This window comes from Silurus meridionalis, chromosome 12 (genome assembly GCF_014805685.1).
Source record: "Silurus meridionalis isolate SWU-2019-XX chromosome 12, ASM1480568v1, whole genome shotgun sequence".
Lineage (NCBI taxonomy): Eukaryota > Metazoa > Chordata > Actinopteri > Siluriformes > Siluridae > Silurus > Silurus meridionalis.
In genome coordinates, this window is record NC_060895.1 from 25,636,018 (window position 1) to 25,661,017 (window position 25,000).

The following is a 25,000-nucleotide window of genomic DNA, read 5'->3' on the forward strand; positions in this document are numbered from 1 at the left end:
GGGAATGGAATTCGGGAGCATCTTTTAAAAATGTCAGACCAGGATGAGTGTCCACGATGTCCTGAAAGGGGAAAAAATCTAGCATGATTAGACGGAAATGAACACACAGACACACACACACACACAGACACACACACACACACACACACAGAGAGCTGACCTGTAGGAGGGGGATAAAGTCATCCTGCTCCAGGTACGTGAAGCCCGGCTTGGCCAGCAAGTAAACAAACTTGGACGCATCATCGTAGCAGCTGTGTAACAACCTGCAAACAGGAAACGGGAACGGGAATGAGTGTGTGTGTGTGTGTGTGTGTGTGTGTTACATCTTTCCAGCAAGTGTCTCAAATAACTATCTACTTCTGCTCACTTTCTGGTTACACACACACACACACACACACACACACACACACACACACACACAAACACACACACACACACACACACACACAGTTTTTTTTCCTCACTTTGGGATACTACAGAAGACCTCCGTAAAGATCTACATGTGGATTTCTTGACATTTTTCTACACTTCTCTAAAATCATGAGATGATTTCTTTTAGCATCAGATGGATTCAGATCTAAATTGTTCTCAAATCTGAGGCCAGACATCATCACGAGATCTGACGTATATGTATGATAACAGCTTGGATTGGAAGAGGTAGCGATCAGAACTCAGCTCTAGATATTGTTAGAGATCAGAATTATATTTCTTTATTCTTCGAATCAGATAATAATTCATTATTGAATGATTGTTAGTATAAAAAAAGATGTTCCTGATCTCAGTGTGTAACGCTGATCATTACTTAAATACTATATTTATTACTCACTTAATTGTGTAATTAATTGATGAATTAATTGTTAGTTAGCTGTTTATTTACATCATTTTGTTCCTTTAATCACCTGCGTAGCTTCTACGTGAGTCACGTGACTCGGACTACTTAATTCTGTTTCCTGTACGTGACCTACGGAGATTTTGCTTTGCTCATGCGCATCCAGTGGAAAATAAACAAATCACTGATTAAGAGTCCAATTAAAGACTGGTTCATACACGTGACTCATCTCTAGTCCAGAGACTAAATTCTCAGGTGTGAGTAAACAAAAACGTCTAATTTATTTATATAACCAACAAGCAGCCAAAGATATAATTCCTGAATTTCAGGTCTAAGCTGAACCACAGCTGATGGAGTTTTTCAACCTTAATGTGAATAAAGATGTGGATTATAAATATAAACATGTACCTCTGACTTTACACCATGTACACGGTCAGTCCTGAGGCTGCTTTTACACATAGATACGAATAAATCAGAATTTTACATCTAATTAACTCCACACTCACTCAGAGACTCAGGGTGTGTGGTTTATTTAGGTGTTTTTGCTAACTCAAGCCTCCAGGGTGTTTTTTGTTTCTTCCTCTCTGGAGCGTTAAACCTGATGAGCATCGTGTCCAACATGTGATAGTAAGATGCGAGATGCCTGACATATACATCTTTGGTAACTGTAGGTCAAAAGAGTAATGAGCTCTAGATCAACTTTAGTTCCGTCACCAGAAGAAGCTTCAATATCAGAGTTTTGGTAAAAGGATATTTTGCTTCAATCACCAGAACCTCAAAAACTGAAGAGCAACACAACATCTGAATCCCTGGTTGTGGATCCACTGTGTGTGAACATAAAGCTGTGCAAAGGCTGGTCAAAATCGCCAAACGCATCACTGACACCCAACTACCTGCCAGTGAGCATCTTCACCACAGCAGATGTTCTGCTCAGAGCTCATAACATCATCAAGGACTCTTCACATCCCAGTCACAAACTGTTTAACCTCCTTCCATCAAGAAGGAGATACAGGAACATACGCACCAGAACCAGCAGGTTCAGAGACGCCTTTTTTTCATCCACCATCACCATCACCTTCACCATCACACTACTGAACTCTACACTACACCATTAGAACACTGTATAAACACTGTATAAACACTGTATATAACTTCTGTATGATTCTACACATGATTTTTATACTCCACATTCTCTACACATGTTGTGCCTCACACACATCTGCACTATTTTATTTATGGGTATTTGTATAAACACTTTACTGTACATCCTGCCCAATATTTCACATTCACATATATACATATATTTAGTGGACTTTAGTGGACACATTTTATTCAAAGTCAAAACTTTATAACCTTCTACTTGTACTTTACAACAGAGTCTGCACATTTTTCACTGCTATCTATTTATATTTATTCACAGTACATATGTTTACTTGCTGTACATATTCTTAAATGGTTATCTGCACTTGTCAATTTTCACAATTGCAACTATTTGCACTTCTGGATGCTAAACTGCATTTCGTTGCTGTTTGTTGCTCACTATACAATGACAATAAAGTTGTAACTGGCTGTAATGTAGCTCAGGTCTTCCCACTGAACTCCAATTGCCACATTTTTTCTTCTTCTATCAGTGACGTGCAGTATTTATGGTACACGGGTTTTATATACATATTTTAAATATAAAATAGAATTTTGTCATTTGTATTTTACAGAGTTGATGAAAACGGCTTCATATTGTGTATCAAAATACTTTGGTGTTTAGTATTTTTGTGCTTTTAAAATACTGTTAAATACTTTGTAAGAAGTTCTACATGATGACATCATAAACATGCAGCCTCTGATTGGTGCCTACTCAGTATTTTGCTTAAACTTGTTGAGATCAGAACAGAAAAGTGATCTATATGGAAGAAGGTGGTGAAGAAACCTGCAGCTGGCAGCTTCCAAACAGACGTCCGATGATCGATAAATAAATATTTGATTGGCGAATATTGTGCCCTAAATGATGTTTAGTAGGATCATGATTTCGCAGACCACTGCATGAACCAAACAGAATATATTATATTTATGAGTTACAATCAGATGATTAATTAGTTAGAAGCTGCAGGTGCCATCAGTCGTCTTCTAAAAAATGACTTGTTTGTTATTGAGTCGATGTTACTGATGTAAATCAGCCCTTCGTTATCAAAATTAAATTATGATTTGTTCAACATGAAACTGTTGGTTACTTTAAAACTGACCTTCATCTCTGAGATCATGGGGATGTTTGTATGTGAATATTTGATCTGGTAACTACATGTGTCAGATTTATTGTGTGACTCCACCAGAGAAAAGCAGCTGCTATCAAACATTGTTTACTAATTCAACTGAGTGTAATGCTGAGGAACAGATCAAATTGATGGAAGGTTTGTGAAGAAATTTCATGCTTCTCTTGTAAAAGTATATTTTAGTATTTTTAAAATAGAAAAAAAAAACTGTACCATAATTTCCGGACTATAAAGCGCACTGCACTGAATTTGACAAATATTTTTATTTTGAACATAAATAAGCCACAGGTGTCTACACTAATGAACTTTACACAGGCTTTAATGAAAGACAGTGTCTGTAACACGGTGTAACGGGTGAAATATGTTGTGGCTCCTTTAAGAGCAGAGCGGTATTTTGGGAATAGGCTGCCACTGTATTTTTCCGGTATTACTGCATGTGTGCAAGACTGAGGAATATGTCATTATTATTTTCTGATGCTCATTTCTTTGAAGTTCTTTGAAGTTTCTTTGACTAACCCGTAACTCTGTTGCCAAGAATAATAAAAAAGCACGAGTTTTGGAAACCTGTCTGTGTTTATATGATTTCTGTTGTAACTGGAGTTAGTGAGCTCTCCCTTCACCCAGACTCAACGCGTTACAACAGCTTGTATCTAAACAGTAGCCGACCAAGAAAGTCATTGTTCACTGTCTTCCTCCTTCCTTTCACAACTATTTCTCTCGAGAGTTTATCTTTTGGCATCGTCGTGCGTTTAATAAAAATGTTTTTTTCTCCCGATGCCGTGCAGCTCAGAACACAGGTGAGGTGCGTTTTTTCGTTTCCGTTCAGAAATTTCATCAGTCTAATGTTATGGGGTTCAGATAAATTAGCCGCTTCGTTGTTTAAGCCGCGGGGTTCAAAACGTGGGAAAAAAGGAGCGACTTATAGTCCGAAAAATACGGTAATTTATTTCGATATCTGGCCTGGCTGCTGTATTTTGTAGTTTAATTTTAAGATATTTGGTATTTTATAAATAAAAAACATTTTGTTGTATCTTCACTCAACCCTGTTTACTATAATGACACTATCTGCCTGACGTGATCCAGGTGACGGGTTTCTTTTTAAATCTGGTTTCTCTCAAGGTTCCTCCTTCATATGCTCTCAGGGAGATTCTCATTAGGGATAAATTTTTAATTACATTCTCAATCTAATTGTTTCCAAGAAGCCGCTTCGTGAGTGTTAAAAGCACTGTGCAAATAAAATGGAATTAAATAGACTTAGTTTGGAAGACAAAAACAATGGACATTATGGTCCTAAAACAAAAGTTTAAGATCTTTTGGTCACCAGACTTGGCTTGTGTTTTCGTTCTTAAGGACACGTGACATGCTGTAATTCCACAGCTCTCGCAGGTGCAAGGATTAATCATGATTTTAAATGTTTTGGTCATATTAGGCCTGAACACTAATTCAACTAAACCTAATGAAGGTCCTATAACTTACAAAAGTCCAGGACGATCTTTCAAGATCCACAGCAGGTAGCATTTAATGCTTGATAGCTGGTTTGAGGCCAAACAGAATTTTGCTACTGACATTTGGAACATCATGTCTATGTCATATACATACATACATACATACATACATACATACATACATACATACATACATACATTATATTGACAAAAGCTTCGGATGTATTTGGATGCTGTATAATACAATTTTGCCATCACTTGAACTTGAAAACCCAAACCTGTTCCAGCATGGCAATGCCCCTGTGCACAAAGCCAGCTCCATGAAGATGCTTCAAATGGTTTGAAGAGGAATATCTTGAATGTTCTGCTATAGAGCTCCAACCCTACTAAACACCTTCGGGATGAATGTGAACGCTGACTGCACCCCAGGAACCTCCTCACTTTCTCCCCTACATCAGTACCTGACTTTACTAACACCCTTGTGGCTGAATGAACACAAATGTCCACAAGCACACTCCAACATCTAGAGACGCATCTTCTCAGAAGAGTGGAGTGAAATATAACAGTGAATTGGGAGTAAATGTGGAATGTGATGCCCAAAAAGCCCAAAAAGCACATATCGTACTTATGACCAGGTGTCCGCAAACTTTCGACAGTACAGGGTACATGCATATTTGACTTTATAAATATTTGGATCTGTCATGCATGAAGACGTCCCTCGACTCCATGTTTTTCCCAAATGTTGTGTCATTTGTGTAAAAGTTTTAAAGTTGACTCACTTTCGCCATGTGGCGATAAACGAATGGACGGAGACGAAGCCAGTCCTCTCTCCTCCTGCACAGTTAAACATCGGGGCCTTCCAGTACAGCGGACACCCGCATGCCTGAGCAAAAACACACGGTCTCTATTAGTACGATTTATCCCATAAAGCATCTGAACAATGATAAGAATGTAAAAAAAACATAATAATAATCAGACAATGTTCTCCCTGTCCTTTCCCATCACCTTGGCGATCTTGGCCATCTCGTAGATGTCTGCTTTTTCCTCCTGCAGCTTGGTGAAGGCCGCCTCGACTTTCCCAATGGCCTCGTCGATATTAACAGTGAGGTTTGGGAGACCCGTGGGAAAATAAAAGCGTGGAATGTTAACGGTGGGAGGAGGGGGGGCAGGTGGAGGAGGAGAGGGGGAACGAGGGATTGGAGGAGGAGGAGGAGAGACGGGTTTCTTCTCCGGCTGGATCTAAAAAAGAGAGAGAAACAGGTTTTAAGCGTTTATTATCATTGAGCATCTAATTAGCATATTCAACATGATTTAATGAACTGGGCAAGAAATGATGGATAACTTTTTCGTTTTGCAGATAAAACGTTTCCACACAAAGTCAAATCAAATGTCCTGCTGGAAAATATTTCACTTGCAAGAATTCGTCATCAAATTGAACGATAAGAAATTGTGAAAGTGTTAAAGTTTAAATCTCAGTAACAAAGGTGAAACAAGGAAACATTATGAATCATCATCATCATCATCATCATCACCACCATCATCAACATCCACGAAATGGTAAATCATGATTCTGATGCAGTTCTACATCTGAGACATGCATTACCTCCATTACTGTTCACTGTGTTTCCTCACTGCATCACATTCCCACATCCAGAGCACAACGTAAACTTCTTCAGATTACAATTATATCACTTTCAATTTTCATAGAAATCACATTTTAAACACAAAAAGCCTCTGGGATTTCCTGGAACAGTGTAACACAACATAGTAACACTCTAATGTAACACTACCCACAACTGAATGGTGTAACACTGTTACATTGCATTACACTGTCACCAAGTCAACACAATATAATGTAACGGTAAAATACACATAGTGTAACGTAATATGTACTGTTACAACACTATTATAAAAAGGTTAGACTACAAATTCACTTTCACTGTGTAACACTGTAAAGGAATGTAAAGCGTAACAGTATCATTATAAATCAGTGTAATATTGTAGTGCATGCTGTAACAGTGTAACAGTGTGTAATACAATGTGTAACAAGGCAAGACAATGTGACAGGTAACGCTGTGATACAACGCAATAGTGTAACACAAGGTAAGGGATTACGTAACACAATGTAACATTGTAACAATTAAATGCAATGTAATGTTAATAACTAGAAGATTGATTGCGTATTTTCCCGATAGCGAGAGCTAGATTGGATCGTACTCGCTGATAAATTATAAATACAACAATATTTATTAAAATGGATACTGGATAAAAAAAAAAAACACTCCATGTAAAATAGTACTGAATCGTAAAAATTTGCAAAATAATATAAACATGAATTTATACATGAATTAATAAAAGTATAAAGTTAACAAATTATAAATATTACATATTATATTGTGCTCTCTATGTAGCATGCAGTCTCACTTGTATAAACAAACTCAATGATTGGCCTCTAGAGGCCGCTATCATAATGACAGCAGACTGGAAGCTGGAAAAACTACTGGTATAGATTTTGACAGAAAGACGATGGACTATCAATGGCAATTAATTGGAAAAAAACAATGAATCGGTCAACCTCTAGTTGTGACAAAGTTATAGTGTAATTTAATGCTACAGTGTAACGGTGCAACAGTGTAACACAACACACAACAAGGCACAATGTTACACTGTAACAATTAAATTCAAAGGAACTGCATAACACAGTGGGCCAATGTAATAGTGTAACTCTAAAATACATTGTAACTGAAACCATGACATTCTCAGTAACAGTGTAACACAGTGTAACACAGTGTGCCAATGTAATGCAGTGTTACAATGTGAAAATCAATGTATCACTGTAGCACAGTACACTAATATAATGCAACTATAAATAGCACAGTAACTCTGTAACCATGAAATGTGATGTAACAGTGTAACGCAGTGTAACAGTGTAACACTAAACATGAAAAACTATGTAACACAACACTGTAACCATGTAAACAATGTAACATTGCAAAACATAATCCCACGTATCCACATGTAACAGAGTTCTAAACCCTTCATTCCAATACCCTCTCAGTAAAAAGGAAGGTGAACTCTCTGCTCTGTATTAGTGCACTTCATAGTGGACACAAGTCTCAAGCGTAGGCGAGAGTCCTATTTTAAACACAGCCCAGAAAATATTTCACTAAAAACACAACACTATGAACACGAGGTTCACTGCACAAGGGCTCTCGATAACAATCCTACAGTACAGAACCCTGACTAAAGAGTGCACAGGGACACTGTATTAGAGGAGATTACTGTGTATTAGTACCTGAATATCATGACATAGTCACACTATGAGCTGTACTTTATCACTGTATGTCCCTGTCCCTTCTATTGTTCCGGTATTTCAGAGTGATGTTCCTGCTGGTTCTGTCTCATTTTCTTGGTCAGTATGTACTGAATGGAGTGTGTCATTTACTAACCGAGGGTGTGTATGAGAGTGTGTGTGTGTGTGTAAAAGAGAGAGAGGACAAGCATGCTGTTTCGGTCTTAAAGTCTGGCATGCACACACTCTGATTTCTAATTTACACTCCGGACACCTCGGGTTATGCACAGCTGACGGCAAACTCGCTTTTCTGTCTCTCCAAGGACCATCACACCTCAACTGAAGGGTAAATATCTGCTCATTTAAAGGCCACAGGCAGGTGTGTTTCACACCACACACACTACAGAGTCTGGGAGCCAGTGTTTAACCTCAGGTTCTTCATCAGTTCTCCTTCAATATAATCGGGAACACTGTTTTATATATACAAGAAATTTAGTGTTGAGAAACACACACATGAAGAACCCTAAGAACACTTGTTTGCCAACATGAACGCTAATAATTTAGCAAGCTAGCATGTATTTATTTACATGTTATAACCTAAGTCAGAATGACGAGGAAAATGCTGGTACAATAAATAAAAAATTACAATGTGATCAGAATTCTACAGAATGCAAACATTTGCTTTCCAGCAGCAGTTGAAAAAGTTGTAGCTCAGTGGATAATGTGTTTGACTTCCAATCAGAAGGTCTTGTGTTCAAATCCCTGCACTTCCAAGCTGCCCCTGATGGGGCCCCCCTGCAAGGCCCTTAACTGCTCAAATGCCATTTCAATGCCAAGTTCATTTCTAAGCAATAAAATCTGCCCAACTTTTCGAGCTGAATGTGATGAGGACTTTCATGAAAATGTTTAATACATGTTTCAGATATTATTGTAAAGTTAAACTCTTTGTAAAATATTACTGCAACGATAGGAGCACTGCTAGTTATGAAGAACTGATGAAGATCCTCAGATCCCAGATATCCTTCAGTCGTTACCTGTGTGATGTTTCTGTTTCCAGAAGATTCAATATAAAAGAAACACACCAAGTTTAAACTCTGTTATATAGAATCATCTGGAACTGGAAACATCACTCAGGTAACGACTGGATTTCAAGTTGTTATAACATTTATTTCTCCATTTTTCTGAAGAACGTTATCTTAACAGACATTCCTGGAAATGACCTGAAGACCGAGAGGCATACTCCACATGTGTGTGTGTTTGGAACTGAGTAAAAGAAGTTTTGGTTTTACAGTAACATGAAGATATGAAGATAAAGATCATCACGAAGGAGCTCCTCAGATAGACGATTTAAACGGCAATTATCTTTAAGTTTGAGGTTTGTTTTTCAGGTGTTTCGGCATCTAGCAGTGGATTCTTAATTATACATTAATTAGAACATTGTGGAGATCATAATGAGTCTAAGAGTTTGATTCCAGGTTTACTGGACCATCTGATTTCAGAAGGGGAATCTCGTTAAAAACAGTTAAGTTAGAAGAAAACAGAGGAAAGGAACAGATTCATTGGCGTGTTATTTCTGCCGCTCTGAGCCAATCAGAACGCTTTATTACTGAACAATTTGTTTTAACAAACAACCTGATTAGTGTTTAATATCTAAAATTGAAATTGAAACAGCACTTGTTAGTGCACTTAGAATCTGGACTTGAGTGTATTGAACACAACAGCTGTGACTGAGGACATTGCCCCCGCAGTACCCCACCCCCCCCGCCCCCTCCCCTCCTGTACACCACATTCACTCGGACACTGTATTCCTGTCACCCCTATTAATAGCTCTGTTGGTATCTGCCTGTGAATAGTTTTGTCTTCCCCGGCATGTGAAAGTTAGCCTCTGCTTTTTGTTGTATTATTTTATTCCCGGACTGACCTGTGCTCGCTGGAAAGATTTGAGCCTTTTCTTGAAGCGTGACGGCAAGACAAAGTCACAGCCTCTTGCCAAAAACTCCAGCTCCCCCCGCAGGTCAGGGTCTTCCCTGAGTGAAGAGTCCTTTATCATCATAGTTGCAAAGTCCAGGGAGAGATCGATTGAAGTCCGACCGGCCAAAGTGGCGAAACAAACTCCAAAGTCCTCTGTGACTTCCGCCTTAGAAGGTTGTAGGTCACTCTCTACAGCCTTCCTACGGCCTTGCTTTGCACCTTCCACGCTACACACTAACCACACACCCTTCAAAATCTCTGCTCACAAGCTCCTGTCCACACACTCCCACCTTCTGGATTTGGACACATGGAGGGATTCCTGGAGAATCGAAAGCCAGCAGGAAAGCTCAGGAGCATCGCCACAGTGAGACGCGGCCTTCAGGCTCCTGCCCGCTTTCTCACAAACGCAAAAACACGACTTGTGCACAAGTGCACCACCGGTGGATCCCAACTGTGCGAAACATGACCCTAGTGAGGGTCTGAATCCCAGACGAGTCCCTGATCTCAGCCTGCTCTGTCCTGACAAGTACAAGAGGGCACGGATGGGTGTGGGGTGGGGGGACAGCTGTGTCAGATATCTGTGTGCCTGGATCAGCAAAGGTGCATTATGGGAAAAGGAAATTAAAGGAAAGCACCCCACCCACCCCCGACCCATTTAGAGAGAGCCAAAGTTAAGAGCGTTGAAGAACTGCGTGTTGATGTGGACTTTACCATGTTTACACACTCACTGGATGGGGAGAAAAGCAGCAGCTCGGACTGAGGTCCCCGGATGCCGAGCTTCAGTGGGTTCACAGGGGGCACTTTGGGATTCACAGGGGAACACAGAGACATTAACAGGGCAATCTAACCTGCTGATTTTCTTTCTGTGTGCCATTAAGTCAACAAATTTTTGCAGAAATATGTTGACATAATGATATTAACTTTACATCAATAATCAGCTAATCAGGTTATAAGAAAACAACATTTAGAAATTCTGCAAATTTGGGGAGGGGAATTTTGTGATTGGAAGAGCAATAGGGTGGGCGGGGCAAATCTTTTCCCTGAGGTTTTGCATCCACCAGTGGCATAAGGGTATGGATCCACAACTAAAGATACACATAGATATATAGACAGGTATCAGGGTATAGTTAGACATGCAAATATATATATATATATATATATATATATATATATATATATATATATATATATATATACAGTGAGGAAAATAAGTATTTGAACACCCTGCTATTTTGCAAGTTCTCCCACTTAGAAATCATGGAGGGTCTGAAATTGTCATCGTAGGTGCATGTCCACTGTGAGAGACATAATCTAAAAAAATAATCCAGAAATCACAATATATGATTTTTAAACTATTTATTTGTATGATACAGCTGCAAATAAGTATTTGAACACCTGTCTATCAGCTAGAATTCTGACCCTCAAAGACCTGTTAGTCTGCCTTTAAAATCTCCACCTCCACTACATTTATTATCCTAAATTAGATGCACCTGTTTGAGGTTGTTAGCTGCATAAAGACACCTGTCCACCCCATACAATCAGTAAGAATCCAACTACTAACATGGCCAAGACCAAAGAGCTGTCCAAAGACACTAGAGACAAAATTGTACACCTCCACAAGGCTGGAAAGGGCTACGGGGAAATTGCCATGCAGCTTAATGAAAAAAGGTCCACTGTTGGAGCAATCATTAGAAAATGGAAGAAGCTAAACATGACTGTCAATCTCCCTCGGACTGGGGCTCTATGCAAGATCTCACCTCGTGGGGTCTCAATGATCCTAAGGAAGGTGAGAAATCAGCCCAGAACTACACGGGAGGAGCTGGTCAATGACCTGAAAAGAGCCTTTTTGCAGTGTGTGCAAACCTGGTGAAAAACTACAGGAAACGTTTGACCTCTGTAATTGCGAACAAAGGCTCCTGTCCCAAATATTAACATTGACTTTCTCAGGTGTTCAAATACTTATTTGCAGCTGTATCATACAAATAAATAGTTCAAAAATCATACATTGTGATTTCTGGATTTTTTTTTTAGATTATGTCTCGTACAGATAAACGTGTTTAGACAGGTATTGACGGATACAGAAATTAATACACAAGTATAGACAGACAGCGTATAAAATCGGGGTGCATAGGTATATATATAGATGGGGTGTATAGGGACTATGACTACAGCTCTGTGATATAGCTCATGTATACGAGATGGTATCAAAAAGGTTTAAGACTCGCTCTGTTTAAAAAAAAGTACTTTATTTATCTACGCTTACATACTATCACCCTAAAAATAGTAAGCTTGTACAGTAATTTAGCTCCCAGCCTACTTCTGGATCATGTCCTGAAAGTCTATGATTCGCACTGGATCTCTGTTAAAGCTGAATCTACATCTTGGGGAAGAACGTGGGAAGTGTGTGCGGAAGTGAGATCGTGTGGATTGTTCTGCGACGATAATCATGCATGAGTTGCTGAATTGTTTCGACATTTTAGAGGGTTCAGCTTCCTTCCAGTGTTCGGGGCTCAGACACACTCTCCCAGTTTAAGTGTAGATTAAAAACATATCTTTTTAGCAAAGCCTACACATAACATACGTCTCACATCATAACCGTGTGCTCCAGAACATCTGATCACATGCACATTATCAACTTGTGCTGTTAATATCATGAACAGCAGCTACGCTAATTCCTCTCCACTGCTTCTCTTTCTCTCCCCATCCCGAGACACCCTGAGGTTTGGCCAGCTCCAGTCACCTCCCACCTCGTGATGATTACGGACCTTTGAAGAAGTAGATGCCGAACTCACAAACATCCTGAACCATCTAGAGACGTACCAGTGCCATTTGGATCCCGCTACATGTGTGGAGTTTTGACATTGGACCTCCTGGAGTGTTTAAAGGCTCTGGCATGGAGAAGCTGATGCTGGATCTGTGATGATCACAAATGCTGAGCTCATAAAACTCGGAGCTACTAACCATATAGACTGTATAAGACTGCAGAAAGAACATCACTTATAATCTTATACTCCAGTAATCATGTTAGTTCTCACTCTCCAGTGTTCTGTACTGTTGAAAGATTTATGATCAAACTCTTGATGTCACCCAGATGAGGATGGGTTCCCTTTTTGAGTCTGGTTCCTCTCAAGGTTTCTTCCTCATAACATCTAAGGGAGTTTTTCCTTGCCACAGTCGCCACGGCTTGCTCATCAGGGACAAATTCACACCATTCACCATCACTGTTGATTTGTGTAAAGCTGCTTTGAGACAATGTCTGTTGTGAAAAGCGCTATACAAATAAACTTGACTTGACTTGACTTGACTTGGTCTTCCAGTAAAGTTATTTTGCTCTTGAAGAGCACCTCGACTGACTCGTTGCAACATCTTCGTATGTCAAACGTACCTCACATCAATCTCTGGCGGATTTGCCAGGTTTCACTCAGAATTTCACGTTTGCTCTTTGTTCTTACTTGCTGTCTGTGATGAAATCGCACATGTGGGAACGCATGTGGGTCAGAACAGCATCAGTTACACCATTAGTCTCCAAACATTTTGATAGCACCTCGTACATACACAAATTTGAATTGGAATATACATATTTAGATACACAGGTACAAGTTTTTGGAGTTAAAGTAATGGCTCTCTCCTGGATCAAGTTTCATTTGCCTGACTGTCATTATTATGTAAATGTTAGTCTTGCATTCATGTTGGTCTTGATCTTCTGTTCTGTGGTCTATTGCTCTAAAGCTCTGGGTTCAATTATTTATAAGCATGGTATTACCATCCACTACTACATTGGCAACACACAGCTCTATATTTCAGCAAATTAAGATGCAGACAACAGTTGAAGAAAAGTCAAGAATAGTGTAAACAATTTTAGACGACGGATCACTAGTAACTTTTTAACAAATTAAATTGTGAAAAGACAGAAGCACTTTTACTAAGAACACAGCATCAAGAGTTCTTACTAGAACCAGAAAAAGGTGCTTAAAATGGTGCAGGCTCTTTATTAGTACCTAGAATAATTAAGACTACAGCAAGGGGCAGAGATTGTTTATTACAAAGCTCCACTTAAACACCCTTGCAACTGAAGTTTGAGACTTGGACCTATATGTCTGGTCAAGCTTCTGATTAATAGCTTTACTCTTAGTTAAAGGTGTAAACTGGAGTGTTTGTGGCGCACAGGGAGTTCAGGTTAACTGTTTAAGATTTTTCAATCAGGTTTGTTGATGGTGTAACAGCCGGCTGCTTTATATCCCAGGTTGTGCTCAGGCCTGTGTTACCTTCTGGCTTTTCCATTTATTCTTTGCTTGAACAGCTTCTTAAACAAGACAATAGTAGCGCTATGAAGCTATAGATACACATTTTACTCCTGCTGTCTGCTAAAATACTGATGACCCAGACTCTTTTAGCCTTCCAGACTTGCCTGGCCCATCCTAATGCCCTACTGCTTCTTGTAGCCTTCTTTACCTGATAATTACTTGCTGCTGCAAAGGATGGCCCACATGGAGTGCTTAAAGTTGGCCATGAGATCAAGTTATATGGTACCACGGTTTGCAATCAAGTCTCATTATTTATACAGTGAAGCAGTTAATATAGATACCTGCACCTCAAAGCTGAAGCTGAAAATCAAATCAAACATGACCCTGACTCTTGTACTGAAAGTCCGTTCAACACACCCAGTACTGTTTTTATAGTATAGACTTGTGGAAGTGTAATAATTTATAATCTCTTGTCAGCCAGATGAGGATGGGTTCCCTTTCAAGTCTGGGTCTTCTCATAGTTTCATCCATAATTATAGATAGACAGGTGTAGAGAAAGGCATACACAGATAGCGACAGGTACAGCTAAACAAGTACGTGTAGACAGGTGTAGTGCCCTCTAGTGGCAGTGTGGGTTTACCATGATGGAGGACTGGAGCAGAATCATGTTTTATGTCCTCAGTTGCCTATTTTATGCAAAGAGCACACCATGAGGAACTTTAATGCTTTTGCATAACTCAATCCACAAGCCCCTATAATCCACCCCCTCCCCCTGCCCCGGCCCCCAACACCCACACCCACATACCATACCATCGAAACCCTTCACCAACATGCTCGAGTCCTGCAGCTCTTCTCCTCTTTCTTTTCAGTTGTATAAATAACTTGTGTACACCAGGCCTCCTGACATTTCAGCTGCACATAGCTATCCCAGAATTCCCTGCTCTGCTGCCCTGACTCTACGGCAGCTGTTCGACAAATATCAAACGCTTCAGATTCCAGGGAAGAGAATCTTGCCACGTTTGACGCCATCGAGCGGATCAGCAACCACGGAAACGCCACCATCAGCTCGTCTGATTAACAAAAGGTGTATGAACAAAAGCTAACTATGTTGATGAATCACTCAACCAGCCAATCAGGAGCCTCGTTTTTTTCTGACTAACATATACACAATTCACCTTCCCTCAGTTTTATAAATTGCTGTAAATTGTAAAGAATGAAAACAATTATGTGAACCCAAACTAAAACATTAGCAATAATTTACAAATGACAAACGCCCACAAACACAAACCTGACAACAATCTCTCAAATCTAATTGGGACAGCAAACATTAAATCTAAATGCTAGCAATTAAAGCTGATACACGTCATTTTGCACCCCCTAGTGCTCGCAGACCGTAAAGGCTAACCCTGAAGCTAAGTAAAAACAAAACAAAAACTTAAGCTTTGTGCCAGGGTTAAATAGAAAAGCTTTGAAAAGCTAATCATGAAGAAAAGGTTATCTGGGGCATCTCCCTAATCTACATCGACACATTTAATAAATGTCATCGAGTTTACGTTTACAGTGTTTACTCAAAGGTCAACCTCCAGAATGTATCCGTCTGCAGTCAGAAAAGGACGTAAATTACTAAAACATCTGTTGCTTAATCTGCTAAATGGCTTATTAATAGATGCCCCTCCCCCTCTTTTCCCCTTCGTACCCACCCTCCAACACCAAACTTTTTTTCTATTAAGGATAAACAATTTCTCACATTTCACGTCGCTGTAAAAACAGCGCTGAAACCCTTGTAGTCAGACATGTAGACACTGGCTAGCTTTTAATACAAGATATAATTTGCCCTGGGTCGTGTTCCAAATGCCAAACTGCTTCCTATTTAGTGCCCTACTAGTGCACTGAAACACGAGGACATCAAACCTACATAAAGAGAGTCTTCTGTAGCAAAACATTACTCTGCCATTGTTTCAGGACAGGAACAATCCGGGACTAACTTTATACTGCAACAACGTTCAGCTCTGATAGGTTTATATTATTCCGATCGTAATGATGCATTATAGTTTCTTTAGCAACCGGGATGTGCATACACACACACACACACACACACACACACACACACATACGTGTTAAGGCTCTGCTGAGAACAGCGGGAAAGCTATTAGAATGTATTGTAGCAGCACACACTCTCTCTCTCTCTCTCTCTCTCTCTCTCTCTCTCTCTCTCTCACACACACACACACACACACACACACACACACACACCTGTACCTACTTCCTATCTCACAGGCCGTTAAGTCAAAGCCCGCTCAGCATTCCTGTGCTGCTAATCTCATTAACTATGACTAAGAAGTAGCATAGCATGGTATCACTCATGCTAAAAATTGTTATTAGCATGATATTCTAACGAACGCTGGCTAACAAACCTTAACTGTTAGTATTATTATTATTATTACTATTATTAATTATGCTAATAATGTTTTACGAATAGTTGGTGTGAAAGAGGCAGATGTAGAGGACAGGGGCGTATGGAGACAGATGATCCACTGTGGCGCCCCCACTACTCTACATCTGCCTCTTTCACACCAACTACCTGCATGTCTTCCCTCACCACATCCATAAACCTCCTCCTTGTTCTTCTTCTTTTCTTCCTTCCTGGTGGCTCCATCCTCAACATTCTCCTACTGATATACCCCATGTCCCACTCTTTTCTTCACTTCTCTAACACACTCTCCATTACTTTGCACTGTTGGCCCCAGGTACCTGAACTCCTCCACCTTCTCCACCTCTTCTCCCTGCAACCGCAACCCTCCACTGCCCTCCCTCTCATTTACAAGCATGTACTCTGTCTTACTCCTACTGACTTTCATTCCTCTTCTCTCCAGCGTGTACCTCCACCTCTCCAGGATCTTCTCCACCTGCTCCCCACCCTCACCACTAATCACAATATCATCCGCAAACATCATAGTCCACGGAGACTCCTGTCTGACCCCGTCCTTCAACCTGTCCATCACCACTGCAAACAGGAAAGGGCTCAGAGCCGATCCTTGATGAACGTCCACTCTGAACCAGTCTGTTGTTCCTACTGCACACTCCATTGCGGTCACACTGTCCTCATACATGTCCTGCACCACACTCACATACTTCTCTGACACACCAGACTTCCTCATACAATACCACAACACCTCTTTCATTGTGTGACTGATCAACTTTTATTCCCCTGTAGTTACTGCAGGTCTGCACATCTCCCTTATTCTTAAAGATCAGTACCAGCACACTCCTTCTCCATTCCTCAGGCATCTTCCTTCAGTCTCCACCATCTAATTCTTCTTTCAGTCCTCACTCTCCTCCTCTTCTTCTTCACCTCCAAAACCATCCCACAGACCACCATCCGATGCTGTCTAGCTACACTGTCCCCCGCCAACACCTTACAGTCTCCAATCTCCTTCAGGTTGCATCTCCTACATAGAACATAGTCCACCTGTGTGCACCTTCCTCCACTCTTATACGTCACCCTGTGATCCTCCTTCTTCTTAAAATACGTGTTCACCACTGCCATTTCCATCCTTTTAGCAAAATCTACCACCATCTGCCCTTTCACATTCCTCTCCTTAAAGCCATACCTACCATCACCTCCTCATCACCTCTGTTCCCTTCACCTACATGCCCATTAAAGTCTGCCCCAGTCACCAATCTTTCATTCCTACGTTCACCTTCTACCACTTCATCTAACTTAATCCAGAATTTTTCCTTCTCCTTCATCTCAGAGCCGACTCGTGGAGCATAAGCACTAATGACATTTATCATCACCCCTTCAACTTCCAGCTTCATGATCATCACCCTATCAGAAACTCTCTTCACCTCCACTACACTCTTACTGTACTCCTCCTTCAGAATCCCCCCTACACCATTTCTCTTTCCATCCACACCATGATAGAACCGTTTAAACACCTCCAATGTTCCTGCTCTTACTCTCTTTCCACTTGGTCTCCTGAACACACAACATCTCTACCTTTCTCCTCTCCATCATATCAGCTACCTCTCTCCCTTTACCAGTCATAGTACCAACATTTAAAGTACCAACCCGAACCTCCACTCTCCTCCACTTCTCCTTTCCCTGCTGTCTCTGTAGACGTCTTCCTCCTCTCCTTCTCCTCCTTCAGACAACAGCATCACAATTTACACCGGTACCCTGTTGGCTAACGATACCTGTGGTGGTCGTTGGTAACCTGGGCCTCGACCGAGCTGGTATTAAAAATGATGTTCATTATAGGCAACACGGTGCATGAGGGCTTTTATGCTAGTTTAACTTAATGCTAAAGCTAAAGTTTATAGCAATTAGCATAATCAGCATGTGGAATGACTAGCTGGCTGCCTTTATTAGCGCCACCAATGCTTCAGTTCTGGCAACATTAAAACGTTAGCCTGCTAATATGCTGCCTTGCCGGCAGTAAAGCTTGTTAGCAGGGAGGAGAGGGTGTGCTGAGAGGATTGGGACGTGGCCCAGATGAACGTGGGACACATGAATGACAACGTTTTCATTCCTGCCTCTCAGTTGCACAGTTTCTGAATGCCTTCAACTCAGAGTTTACGCCGACGTCTCGCAGGCCAGACCTGCTAGCAAACTTTAGCAATTCTGTATAGCTGTGTTTCTAGTAAAGTTTCATTTGGAACACTGATTTACACTACAGCAAGTGTGTGTGTGTGTGTGTGTGTGTGTGTGTGTGTGTGTGTGTGTGTGTGTGTATTAAAGAGACTAGAACTACAGACAACAGGCAGACAGTTTTAAAAACCTACAGACAAACAGTTACAGGCAGACACAGAGAGAGAATCAGAGAGATAGACAGTTACAGACAAATTGGCCGACAGACAGACGGACAGACAGACAGACAGACAGACAGACAGACAGACAGACAGACAGTTACAAATACACAGGCAGACAGTTACAAACATATAGAGACAATCAATCAGAGAGACAGACAGACATACAGTTACAGACAGACCGACAGACACAAACAACTGGAGAGATAAACAGACAGACAAACAGACAGGCAGACAATCATAGACAGACAAAGAGACAGACAGAAGGAAAGAAAAAGAAACAGACATTTTCAGGCAGACATTAGATTAGACAGATAGACAGATAATCAAATAGACAGAGAGACATAAGATTAGATATATAAAACAGATAGACAGTTGAAGATAGACACACAGTTCCAACAGGCAGCTACAGATGTGCACAGAGGAATAATCAGAGAGAAAGACAGATAAAAATACAGACAGACAGAAAGAATGATAGACAGAGAGGCAGAAAGACAGACAGACAGTACAATAGATGGGATGCATGCATGAGAGCAGTTTTCTTGCCCTGCCCCTCATGTATCAGGGGCGGAGTTTGTTACTAAGGCCACACCCCTTTGCATTGCATCCTGCGGCTGCAGTCAGAGCCATAAATACAGACAGAGCTTCTAATTTGCAGGTTATTTTTACACCAGGTACCAGGCAGACTGCACACACACACACACATCGAAAACACATATCTCTAAGCACATAATGTGTGTATAATATGTTTATCACAGATGATTTATACTGCATCTCACAATCACACATTCACTGCTCTGTGAGTGTGTGTGTGTGTGTGTGTGTGTGTGTCTGTGTGTGTGTTATAATACAGCAGTGTGTAGTTCATTTGGCTCATCTGTTTTAACCCAATGTTTATCGTATGTCTGATTTTTTTACCAGTTTTCACCAGCAGGGGGAGACAAAGTAGAACAGTTTCTTTATTTACTTACTATACATGCTTTTTTGGTTCATTTATATTTTAAATATTTGTTATTATATTTATTATGCATAATATACAACAGCCTAAATAAAAAAAAAATTCTATAAATTATTATTATTATTATTCTCCATGTAACTCAGATGTAGTTGCTACTTTGCACCACTAGAGATCGCCTTCTGAACACAGAGCCTACAATCTGTCAGAGAAACTAATGCTAACATGCTAGCACTCTGCTGTCATTGCTTACATTACCATGAGTGCTTACATTTGCTAATGAACTCATTAACGCTTCTCTAACACTGAAAAAGAAACATCCTGATGTGGTAATGAAAATGAAAATTGGGATGAATGTGAACACTGACTGCACCCCAGACATCCTCACCTTCTCACGTACATCAGGACCTGACTTTACTAACACCCTTGTAGCTGAATGAATCTCCACAAACATCTAGTGGAACATCTTCTCAAAAAGAGTGAAGCTCATTATAACTGTAAATGAAGATTTATTGTGGAATGAAAGGTTCAAAAAGCACATAGCAATCTGATGGTCAGGGGTCCACATACTCGGTTGAAATAAAAATACGGAAATAATGTGTGTGTGTGTGTGTGTGTGTGTGTGTGTGTGTGTGTGTGTGTGTGTGTGTGTGTGTTTTGCAGTTTTTCTTTCTCCAGACTGCAGTATGACATCATTTTCTGTCTGTGATGATGTAATGTTGCTGTTCTGACCGTGAGAGTGTTTGTAGAAGCCTGATGAGAAAATAAAGACCAGAGTGTGTCTGTTTCCATAGAAACACACACACACACACACACACACACACACACACACACACACATACACACACACTGAAGTTTATCTATAGTAGCCCGATAAAAAAGAACACTAACAGTGGTGTTGTCATGGTTACAGATCTCTGCATGGAGACTCCATCTGTCCTGCTGCACACAGGAGGCTTCTGACCAGGTCACAGCGAGAGAGAAACCACAAACTACAACGTTCATCACGTTTTCTCCACCTCTCATCCACATCACCACCTCAATAATCATTTACCACACACACTCCCTAAAGTTCTGCCTCACTGTGGTTATGCTCCCCTGAGGGCCTGCTTTCCCAAGGTCCAGCTTCACTGAGCTCCTGCTACACTGGGATCCCGGCTTAATGAGGTCCTGTCTCACTGAGGTCCTGTCTGACTGTGCTCCTGCTTCTCTGACGTTCTACCACTCAGAGAGGTCCTGAGTTACTGAGGTTCTGCTTTCCCAAGGTCCAGCTTCACTTAACTCCTGCTACCCTGAGATCTCGACTTACTGAGGTCCTGTCTCACTGAGGTCATGAATGACTGAAAGGCTCTGACTTACTGAGGTCCTGCCTCACTGTGCTCCTGCTTCACGCAAGTTCTACCATTTAGAGAGGTCCTAAATCACTGGGGTCCTGAATTACTGAGGTCCTGCCTTACTAAAGTTCTGCTTCACTGTGGTTCTGCCTTACTGAGGTCCTGACTCTCTGAGGTTCTGCCTCACTGGAGCACATCTATTTATAAAATTATAAAATAAAATCCCTATAAAATCACTGACTCTATGCTTGGTCTTTAACTGACCGATTCTGTGCCTGACTCACTGAATCCTGAATCTGTGCCTGACTCACTGAATCCTGACTCTGTGTCTAAATCAGAGACTCGGTGCCTGACTTACTGAATCCTGACTCTGTGCCTGACTCACTGAATCCTGACTCTGTGTCTAAATCACAGACTCTGTGTCTGACTCACTGAATCCTGACTCTGTGCCTGAATCACAGACTCTGTGTCTGACTCACTGAATCCTGACTCTGTGCCTGAATCACAGACTCGGTGCCTGACTCACTAAATCCTGACTCGGTGCTTATGACTGACTCTGTGCCTGATATACTGAATCACTGCTTCTGTACATGACTCACTGACTCTTTGCTTGAATCTTTGAACTCAATGCTTGACTCAGAGACAACCTGAACAGTGAACTCGAGAAGAATTCAGATGATTAATGGGAGCAGCAGCACAGGCAGTTCCAGCCAGGGCTTCCACATCACCATGGCGATTAAATGCACTTCCTGACAGGTGCAGTGGGTCAGTTCACTCTGTCAACACTGTGTGAAGAGGCGCCGGGAGGGGATCATTCACATCCCCACTCTAAATGTCTCACTGAAGGACTATCATACAGACAGACAGACAGACAGACAGATGAACAGACAGACAGATGAACAAACGGGCAAACAGACATAGAGATAGATGGACAGGCAAGTGGATAAACAGAGAGATAGAAAGATGGACAGACAGAGACAGACAGACAGACAGACAAACAGATAGACAGACAGACAGATGGGTCATAAGTGATCTGTCACACAGCTGGAATGAGCAGTTTGAAGACAGAGGCATCATCAGATCCAATTTAGACAGGTGCACAGACCATCAGACCACACACACACACACACACACACACACACACACACACACACACGCGCGATTATCTACATCCACACGGTCACATACACTCATGCCATGCCCTGTATGTGTGTGTGTGTGTGTGTGTGTGTGTGTGTGTGTGTGTGTGTTTACATCTCTGATTGGTCGTGTTGTGTTAACGAGCAGGACTCCGCCCCCACACAGGCTCCATTTTCCCCACGGCGTCACTCAGTCTCTTAGTGAAATGCCACAGTAGGTTGGGGGAGCGCTAAACTCACACACACACACACACACACACACACACACACACTCACACATACACTCACACACACACTCTTTCTGTCTCTCTCACACACACTCACAAACACTGTGCTGCAAAAAACACTAAAAAATCTTTTGACCTTAACTGTGTGTGTGTGTGTGTGTGTGTGTGTGTGTGTGTGTGTGTGTGCGTGTGTGTGTGCTCACACTAAAAGCCTTCTCCTGATGAGATTGATGGCAACATCATAAATAGCGAGCTGTAGATAGCAGGCGAGGATCAGTTTACAAGTTTACAACCACAGAGAGAGAGAGAGAGAGAGAGAGAGAGAGAGAGAGAGAGAGAGAGAGAGAGAGAGAGAGGAGAGAGAGAGAGAGAGAGAGAGAGAGAGAGAGAGAGAGAGAGAGAGACAGGAAAAGTAAAAAAATAAAAGTGTGAACATAGTAAAAGGAGAGGAAGTAATAAAATGAAAAAGAAAGGAAGAAATGAATGACAAAATAATTTGAAGAGAGAGAGAGAGAGAGAGAGAGAGAGAGAGAGAGAAACAAGAAAGAAAGAGGGTAAATGTGAGTAAAACAGACATGAAGAGAGACAACATGAGAAATAAAAAATTAAGAAAAGAAAAGAAAGACTAAATAACTATAAGAGACAGGAGTGAGACACATGAAAAAGAGGAAACAGAAGATGAGACGTGAGAGACTGAGAAGAGACGAGAGATTAAAAATTATGTGAGAACATAAGAGAAGATGAGAGACTATGTGAGAAGATAAGAGAAGATTAGACTATAAGAGAAGATTCGAGACTATGTGAGACTACAAGAGAAGGTGAGAGATGTTGAGAGAAGATGAGAAACTGAGAGAAGATGAAAGAAAGAAATGTGAAAACTTAGTGGTTAAGGCATTTGACTTTGGCTCCGAAGGTCATGAGTTCAAAGCCCAGCAACACCTTGTTGAAACTTCTGGGCTCCTGAGCAAGGCCCTTAACCCCATATCTGCTCAGCTGTATGAATGTGATAATTGTAAGTCACTCTGTATAAGGGCATCTGCCAAATACCATAAATGTGAATGTGCTGTAAATTAGAGACTATGAGAGATAAACAGATAAATTATGAGAGATCGGGGGTGATGAGAGACGATAAGAGAAGTTAGGAGACACTGTGAGACTACAAGAGAAGACGACATGTTGAGAGAAGATGAGTGACTATGAGAGATGATGAAAAAGAATGAAAGATTGGGAGAAGATTAGCGAGGATGAGAGACTGAGAGAAAAAGTGAGATATAGAGAGATGATGAGAGAAGATGGTGAGAGGTCTGTCTCACATGACTCTGAGGAACAGATCTGTGTTTTAGTAGTTACTGGCACACCGTAGCCTGGTGTGATTAACCATTTATTCAATAAAGCAGAACATCTCATCATGAGCCCAGATTTAAAAACTCTTCAAAGAACCTTCTTCACTCCATGATTTCCACAACACACACAGGAAACAGCTCATTCAAAACCAAAGTAAAAAAAAGTCTTTATTTTCTCAGTGCCTATGCAGGAGACACCACTCTTTATGACTAGCCTCCCTGCCAATGCTAGTCAAATTAGCATTATTTTCAAAGCTAGCCTCACTACACTTCATCCACACATTCCTTCAAAAATCTTTTAAGAACTCACCCTGATGACCTCTGGCGTCTGCTGGATGAGGATAGTAGATCCTGTGTCTCTCCCAGGGACAAAAGGACTCAGAACTTTAGTAGGAGTCACTGAAGGTACATTTACAGGTCCAGGTGCAGCTAAAGTAAAGGGTGTAGCTGAAGGTGAAGGCCCTGGTGTCGTTTCAGGTGCAGGAACAGTTTCTGAACTCATGTCAGTCTTTGTCAACGTGTCTTGAAGGAGACGCATTACCTCACACTCTTTTGACTGAGTTCCCGTTTTGGCTCCGGAATCCACCAGCTCCTGAGCAAAGCTCTCAATGCTCTCCAGAATCCGTAGCAGGAGAGCACCATCGTCTTCCTCACCAGCTTCTTCTGCGTTTCGATTCGAAGATTTGGAGAACGAGATGGAAGAAGGATTTGGATTCAGACAAGGAGGACCGTTAGTCATTGGGGGTCCACTGTGGAGATTTCTTTGGTATGCGTTTATATGTCTCTGCTTTGGTGGTAGTGGAGGTTCCTTCTGTATGTTCTGAGAGAGACACTCCAAGTCCATTAATAGTTTATCAATCTCATCTGCACCTTCCCTGGTTAGACGTGGAGCCGACTTAGATAGTGTCCTTGAGTCTGTGCTGTTTGATGGCATGTAGGTCTGGCTGGTTCCTGGTTCAGTTTTGGGTGTATATACAGTTCCATTTCTACTGAGATCAGGAAGTTGGTCAGTAATCACAGCAATGGGAGTTGACATCATGTCATGTTTCCTTGAAAGCTGCCTGGACTCTGAAACACTAGAACCCTGCTTCCTATCTAGGGCTCGACCTGAATCAGCATCCTCCTCAATGTACAAGGTCTCCATCGAG

General features: G+C 41.2%; 1 protein-coding gene across 7 annotated transcripts in view; it reads right to left on the reverse strand.

Moving 5' to 3' along the window:
• The window catches only part of ppp2r3a (protein phosphatase 2, regulatory subunit B'', alpha), a 62,016-nt gene that overhangs the window by 8,257 nt on the left and 28,759 nt on the right, over positions 1–25,000 (reverse strand). For 5 of the 7 annotated variants that reach the window (XM_046863352.1, XM_046863349.1, XM_046863351.1 and 2 more), the window contains 5 exons: positions 24,163–25,000; positions 5,544–5,777; positions 5,318–5,421; positions 161–263; positions 1–61 (listed from right to left, as the gene is read on the reverse strand). The exon at positions 1–61 is cut by the window's left edge and continues 14 nt beyond it; the exon at positions 24,163–25,000 is cut by the window's right edge and continues 1,687 nt beyond it. In XM_046863352.1, the coding sequence (XP_046719308.1) occupies positions 1–61; positions 161–263; positions 5,318–5,421; positions 5,544–5,777; positions 24,163–25,000 (1,340 nt within the window). Of the gene's footprint in view, positions 62–160; positions 264–5,317; positions 5,422–5,543; positions 5,778–9,751; positions 10,413–24,162 lie in introns of those variants that run through there. The other 2 variants (XM_046863355.1, XM_046863356.1) reach the window with 2 other exon arrangements.